This window comes from Crocodylus porosus, unplaced genomic scaffold (genome assembly GCF_001723895.1).
Source record: "Crocodylus porosus isolate Cpor-Errol unplaced genomic scaffold, CroPor_comp1, whole genome shotgun sequence".
NCBI classification, from domain to species: domain Eukaryota; kingdom Metazoa; phylum Chordata; order Crocodylia; family Crocodylidae; genus Crocodylus; species Crocodylus porosus.
Window position 1 is genome coordinate 75,611,408 of NW_017728906.1, and position 7,977 is coordinate 75,619,384.

Sequence of the window (7,977 nt, forward strand, 5' to 3'; positions counted from 1 at the left end):
CCTGCCCCACTCTGCCAATTCTGTTCCCCCTGCCTCTGCATCTATGCCACCTCTGCCACACATCTGCTTCCAGTCCTACCACCATTTATCCTCAGTTCTGGCTCCAGCTCTTGCTCAGAGCCCACTCTGGCTGGGGACATGGAGCACATTGTGACTCCAACTCCAACTCCCCCACATCCAGCAACAACTTCTTCCCCAGTTCTTATTATTACCCTTGGAAGCAAGGTCATGGTTAGAGCTGTTACCACCACAATCATGACTGCCTGCAGTGGCAAGGAAATAGACAGCAGGAGGGGCAAATGAGTGGTGGGAAGTAATGGGGGGCAGGCACCACAGGGGGGGCAAGTGGCATGGGGCAAGGTGGGGGCACAGACATTGCAGGGCAGCAGAGGACAGAGGAGGCAAGTGGTATGGAGGAACAGTGAATCGGGAGCAAGGGGCTGGGGTGCAAGGGGCAGAGGTCAGGCCGCTTGACTCACATGCCTCATGACCTGCTGCTGCTGCTGCTTACCTCCCTGATGCTCTTCTCCTTTCTGAAGTGGTGGGAGTGAAAAAATTAAGATAAACCCTCCAATAATTAAATTCTACACATGGAAAATTATAACACATTTATAAAAATGTCCCATGTTCAAAATCTAAAATTCGGAGGGGAGTCATATTCAGTTCAAAATTGTCTTGGATTTGGTATGTGTGTAATAAAGTAAATAAACTAAACCCCACCTATGGCATCTGGATAAAACCCACCTACTATGGCATTTGGATAACATTTAGGAATATCCCTCCTATCATCTTCTACGTTTTTTTTATTTCATGCAGATATACAAGTCATAGGTGGAACAAGAATTCCACACAGTAAGTGACAAAATCTGCAATGGTGAAAATGAATTAAAGAAAATAAAGTTAAATAAAATTTAGCCCAAAGTCTCTTTGTAAAGAGGAGAGACAGGAGTAAAACAGGAGTTAAAGCTGTTCACTTTCTTCTTTTAAAAAACCACCCCCCACACACAAGATGAATGTCACAACGTTCTAACAGATGGACCATTCCTGTGGGGATGCTATATAGTACAGATTACCAGGGATCCTGGTTTTTTCTGATTTAAAAAAATCCCCAGTTTTGGGATTTAAAAAGTTACCCCAAATATACATTCTTCCATGATTAAAATTAAACACCACTAATATATAGATTAGTATAGTCTGTGGCAGAATACCATCTTTGTCTCTCCCCAAACTCTGCTACCTGACAATTTGATTACCATGGTCACTGCAAAGGGCAGACTTCTCTGCCCCATCTCTTCATGTAACTCTGAGTGGTAACCTGAGCTGGATACATTCCTGAGGGAGGGGGGAAACCTTCTCCCTCTGCCTATGTGACTGGCATCACATACCTAGGTGGGGGGCTTAAGCTCCCTATTGTTCTAAACAATGCCAACCTGACTGAAGCTCTCTCTCTCTCTCTCTCTCAACTCATGATCAATGAACTGCCTGCCTGCAGAGGGAATCTCCACCTGCCTCTAGATGATACTTGTAAATAAGCTACCTGAAATCTAACTAGATATACAGCTTGTGGTAACACAGATGTGTAATCAAAGGCTACCATGACACTGCTCTAAGTAATTTCTCTGATATTGCTCTATCCTGTACCCTGTTCCAAACCTTCTCCTTGTAACCAATAAAGTTCTCCTTTGTACCTAAGCATGGGAGACTTACTGGGAGAGGGGCTAGATTATGTCTTGGGGTCCCCTATGTTTGGTGACTGAGGGAGACCAGTATTTGTGCTTCAGACTGAGGGAAGCACCCCAAGTTCTTGCAGTGGGTCAAATACCCTCAAGGGCTAATAGGTCTGTGTTTCCCAGAGGGCACAGATCCAGTTTCAGTCCAGACTCTGGGCAGTGGTGACGTTACCCCAAGGCTATCAGGTGTGCTCCAGGAAGGGGGTGGGCCAGACATGAGGTGCTCCTATGGAGGTACTCGGAGCCTGGCAGGTAGTCAGGTGCAGTGAGGTGGGTGGCTCAACACAGGAGCATCCCTTACACCACCACAAAATCTATATATAGTGGTGTTTCATTAAAAAAAAAAAAAGGGGGATTTTTTTTTAATCTGAGAAAAACATGATCCCTGCAGATTACACAATCCCAAACTTTTAAAGGGTAAGAACCTTTTCACACAATGTGGGCCCCTCACCCTCAGCCCACAGTCCCTGAAGCTTCCAATTGTATATTCCCAATGAATATTCCCAATGACAAAAGGACTATAATTTGCCTTTGGAAGTGAAGATGCTTCTGAGTACAGACTCATTTCACAGTCCTATCAAAATCCAAGGAAACTGATACACACTATTATTATGCAATTGCTATATCTGTAAGATCCTTTCTTAATACAAGTCAGGAAACACTCCAGCTTGAACCCTGCTTCATTGAGGGTCAGAGTTAGTATGATTTTGTTCACTTGTATTATTAAAAGCGCATTAAGATATAACAGTAACAGCTGACACACATTTCCAAGAAAAAGTTTCGCTTCATCTTTCAAAGTTGCAAAAATGCATTTTGTCCATGTCCTCTGTGTATAATGAAGGTTCCTACAAACCATTTAAAAGTATTATCTGGTCTTATATTTCTAAGTGGAAAGAACTAGTGAAATGCATGCACAACATTTACCATTTATATTATAGTATAATAAAGGACAGTGCCTAATACTCAATGCAGTTAAAACATTCAGTAACTTCAGTGTCTGGCTTCACGATAACAATGGCAAAGAAACCACTTTGATTTGAGAACAATGAATGTGTTACTGTAATGAGATTCTCAGTTAAACTATACAATTGAAAGTAGACCTTGAGCTACTCTTTAAAAAACATAGGGTATTAAACTTGTGTTGCTTTTCTGGAGCTTAGGTACCTAACTCAGGATTGAATATTAGGTGATGCAAATATGAAGAGACGCAAAAAGTTAAATGCCAATGAGGTACTCATCTGGTGGTACCTGCTTTGTATTCTGGAATACAGAAACTTGCCTTGGTTTTTTGCCATCCTTCTGAAACCATGAATCTTTCATTATAGGTCATCAGTAACCCAAAAATTGCTAACTCAATAGGAGGTGTGGTGAACATCCCCCTACCCTTTCCTTCTCAAACTAGTCTATATCCTGGTTAGGATATCTTCTAGTAGGTGAAAGATGTAAACTTTTATTCCCCTTAGGCTGAACAGAGCCTATTATCCAGGTCCTTGGCATACCCTACAAAGCTGCTTCCTTGTCAAATGTTGGGCATGACTATTACTTGTGTTTTTGAGTATACTGACCTTAATGCTATTGGTGTGTATTCAGTGGGCAACTAATTGAAGGAAAATTTAAGACATGTCTAGCAGGGCTGATCTGGAGTTAAGCATCTGCTGCTCAAATTGGATCTCTTTTGAGCATGCTCAAAAACTGAGTTTTATTCCCTAATCAAGGTGATGAATTTCATCTAAGTCCTGTTTAGGTGCCTAGCTAAACAATTCAGCTATATCCCTTTATATCTGACAGTCTTTAGAACAACTTTTACCATCTAAAACTTCTATATCACCTTTGTGGGGATTTTATTGATCTTTCTGACTGATTAAAAGAACTATTACTAAGAAATGAACTTCTTTGTAGAATTATTTTCCTTCTCCCAGCTCATTAATATCTTTCACTACTAATGATTGCTGCCTCCAATAATAATGTTGCTTTTTTCAGCACCTAATATAATGTCTAAGTGATTTAGCTCAGGCACACTCACTAAACAGTGACTGGGAATCCCATGGCTTGGAATCATATAATCATAGAAAATTAGGGTTGGAAGGGACTTGTAGTCCAACTCCCTCCTCAAAACAGGACCATCCTTAATTATCTCATCTCAGTCAAGGCTTTATCTAGCCATGTCTTTCAAATGTCCAAGGATGGAGGTTCCACATTCTCTCTGTTTAGCACTTTACTATGCTTCTCATGAGAAAGTTTTTTTTCTTCATATGTAACCTAAACCTCCCTTGCTGCAAATTGAGACCATTGCTCCTTGTTCTGCCTTCTGCTACCACTTAGAACAGTTCTCTTCCCTGGGAGCTCCTCTCCCTTCATCATGCAAGGCAGGAATGTCCCTTCTGGCTCAGTCCCTCAGTTAATATACCTCAAAGTCCCACCCCATCCTGTCATGTGGCTTCCCATCCAAACAAAGGCGTTTCCCCTTTACTTAAGGGCCAGGCTGTGCTCCTCAGCTCCAGCCCCACACATCCAGCTTAGCTTGCTGCAGTCTTATGGGCTAGGAACAGACATTCAAAAACCTTGAGGTTGAATTGATTCAATCTTTTGAAGGTTAGTCTCACCTGCCTAGTTTGAATGAGTTTGCAACTGCACAGATATTCTCTCTGGACTGAGGAAATTCAAGCACATGCCTGCAGTGGCTCAGGCTAGAAGTTGGGGGGGGTGCTAGAGTAACCCTCCCTTCCCTTCCACAATGCTGAACTGAGGAAGAGGCATGGTCATACCCCAGCAGGACACTCTGATTAGGGAGAGGTATAAACCCCAATTCTGCCTGCACTGTCCCAGGCTTTCCTCAACTCACTGTTCAAGGGGCGGGATTGTTGCCAGACCCCGGTCCCAGGCTAGCAGTCTGAGGTGAAGGGTGTGTGTGCAGTGCATGATCAGCTGATGATATGGAGCTTTTCAAACTCCATCTTCCTGCTTCTTCACACTGTCTGCAAACCTGACAGGTGAGGGAGCCGGGGGGGGGGGGTGGTGATAAATATTGTGTTATCAGTGTTATCAGCTTTAGAGTTAATTAAGTATATCACTACATTTGTCAACTAGAATGCCCAGCTAGAGATCAGTCCTGAAATCAAGGCTCTCATTGACTCATTTGCTGTACTGAACTGCAAGGAAGACATAGTACTGGGGATTTTGGAAGCCCAAAACCAATCGTGTAAGGTAACAGTACAATATGTGACTGAAGTGAATCTGCACATCTGAATCTTAACTTACTTTCTGTTACTTTTTGTGGAATCAACTCATGCCAATACATGTAGAGTTTTATCTTGTGTGTTCAATATATCCTGTGCTTGCCAATCTAGCATCACTTTTCCCCACATTTGTGGCTGGAGTTATTTTTTTATGAAGGCCCTGTAACAAACATAACAACTGATGACAAAGATAGGATTCCACAAGCAGGGCATGCTTTAAAGCCACAATAAGAATCTGCTTTTGCCCCAGGGATTGGTCATGGGGCCATTTTTGTTCAATATGTTCATCAGTGACCTGAAAGATGACATAGAGTGCACCCTCAGCAAGTTTGCAGATGACACCAAACTGGAAGAAGTAGTAAATACACTGGATGGTAGGGCTAGGATTCAGAGTGATTTTAATAAAAGTGGAGGATTGCACCAAAAGAAATCACATGAGGTGCAACAAGGGCAAGTGCAATGTCCTGCATGTAGAATGGAACAATCCCATGCACCAATACAGGCTAGGGGCTGATTGGCTGGGCAGCAGCTCTGCAGAACAGGATCTGGGGGTTGCAGTGGACAATAAGCTGCATAGGAGCCAGCAGTGTGCACTTGTTACAAAGAGGGCTAAAAGCATGCTGGGCTGCATAGGTGGGAATGTTGCCAGCAGGGCAAAGGGAGTGATTATTCCCCTCTATTCAGTACTGGTGAGGTCCCATCTGGACTACTATGTCCAGTTTTAGGCCTCCCACTACAGAAGGGTTGAAGACAAATTGGAGAAAGTCCAGTGGAGGGAAATGAAAATGGCTCAGGGGCTGGGGAACATGACTTCTGAGGAGAAGCTGAGGGAACTGGGCTTATTTAGTTTAGAGAAGAGGAGACTGAGGGGGGGATTTAATAGCAGTCTTCCACAATCTGAAGGGGGATTCAAAAGAGGATGGAGCTAGACTGTTCTCAGTGGTGGCAGATGATAGAACAAGGAGCAATGGTCTCAAGTTGCAGCAAGGGAAGTTTAGGTTAGATATTAGGAAGAGGAAGAATTTTCTCACTAGGAGGGTAGTGAAACATTTGAACAGGTTACCTAGACAGGTTGTGGACTCTCCATCCTTGGAGGTTTTTAAGACCCAGGTAGAAAAAGCCTTGGCTGGGACGATTTTGTTGCGGATGGTCCTGCTTTGAGCAGGGAGGGGGTCGAATTAGATGACCTCCTGAGGTCCCTTCCAACCCTAATTTTCTATGATTTTAACTGTGAGTACATAAAAAGTGTTGCAACCTAAAATGACTGCTTATATTGGAACAATTGGGGCATATGATAGCACCCTGGAGGACTGGCTAATGAATATAGAATAGATGGAGCAGTTTCTGTGAAAATACAGAAACTACCCCCAGAAACATGTAGATATATTACTGAGTTTAATGGGAAGAAAACATATAGTTTACTATGCACCCTGCTCACCCCAGGAAAAAAAACCAGAAACCAAAACCTCTAAGGAATTAGTGAAAGTTTTCCAAGAGCATTTGGCACCCAAGCTGTTGGTTATTGCAGAAAGGTTGAGATTCTATAAGAGAAATGACCCTGAAGGAGAATCTATTTCCTCTTCTGTGACAGAATTACAGAATTGTCAAAAAATAAATTTAAGGATGGAGTTAATGAGGCCCTCAGAAACAGATATAAGGGTGGGCTATTTAATTAAGACATACAAAGGTAGTTCTCAACGGAGGAAGACCTCATCTTTAAACATATTGAGATTGGAATAGTTATTGAAATGGGAGCAAAAGATGCCATAGAATTGGATGCAGGAGTGCCCATTGACATAAGCAACAGAAGAGCCAGGGCAGATCGCAGCTTGACATGTGCTATCAGTGTGGAAAAAAAGTATCACTCCCCAAGTACTTGCTAGCTTAAAGAATGCTACTTTTGAAGTTGTAAAAAACACACATTCAGGCGGTATGCCAGGCTAAAACAAATAAAGAAGAGAGTGCAGTAAGATATTGGAAAGGGAATTAAAAGATTCATCTAATAGGTACAGAAACTAGTAACAAAGATAGTAACACAGTAGTAACACAAACTGTGAGAATGGAGTGATATATATAGTGAACTATATAGTATACCATGTGAACAAAGGTGATAAATCAGCCATCCGGCTGACACCCTTGGTTGCTGGGAAAACCCTTAAAGTCGAGTGAATATGGAAGAAAAAAAAACCCTTGTTAAAAACATGAAATTAAAGGAGATCCTGGTGTTACTAAAAACACAGGAAGGAAGATTGTACCAAAAGGGATGATGTCAGTGCCCATAAAATGTAATGATACACAGTGCCTCTTAGACTTACATACCATTGAAAAAGGGGAACCTGCTCTCAGAGGTCAGAGTAGTTACAAGAAATTCCCCTGAACCGGAATTGTGTAAGGATGCTGTAGGCTCTTTCAAAGTTTTCTGCAGAAACCATTAAACACCAGTTTGAAGGGATATTGAACCAGGTCTCTAGGGTATTCAAGGAAGGCATAGGAACTTTAAAAGACGATAAAATTAAGATAATGAGAAATGAAAATGTCCAGGACAAGTTTCGCAAAACTCAGTCAGTTTCTTATAGTTTGTGGACCAAGCACTGCCATAGTAATGAAATTTGACATCCAGGGCAAAGCTCAGAGTGGCAGCCTGTCCTCACCCCCTGCACAGATCCAGGGGGCACAACTCCCCTACCATTCTGGCCCAGGAGTGCATGCAGCCAAGGAAGCTACCCTTCCCCAAAATTAGGTACTCGCAGCTCCATTCAGCACCTCGCCCTGGCTGGGGAGCACCTGTTGGTACCCCTTCACTTCAGCACCCAGAGTGGCCACCCCGCTTGCTTCCCTCTAGCTATGGCACCGAGGCCAAGTTAGATGTGAAACTTGACAGCATAGAAAGAGAATGAATATTTTCGGAGCCGGAGAAAAAGCAAGGGCAACGTTGGACCCCTGCTAAACCAGATGGGGCAACTGACAACTGACGCCCAGGAAAAAGCCAACCTATTAAATAGGTACTTTGC

General features: G+C 42.8%; 1 protein-coding gene across 1 annotated transcript in view; it reads left to right on the forward strand.

Moving 5' to 3' along the window:
* Positions 1–2,927: 2,927 nt before the first annotated feature.
* Positions 2,928–7,977, forward strand: part of LOC109305462 — a 115,154-nt gene continuing 110,104 nt past the window's right edge. Inside the window, 5 exon segments of the mRNA XM_019528469.1 lie at positions 2,928–2,960; positions 4,818–4,934; positions 5,610–5,701; positions 5,703–5,835; positions 5,837–5,958. Of these exon segments, the coding sequence (XP_019384014.1) occupies positions 2,928–2,960; positions 4,818–4,934; positions 5,610–5,701; positions 5,703–5,835; positions 5,837–5,958 (497 nt within the window).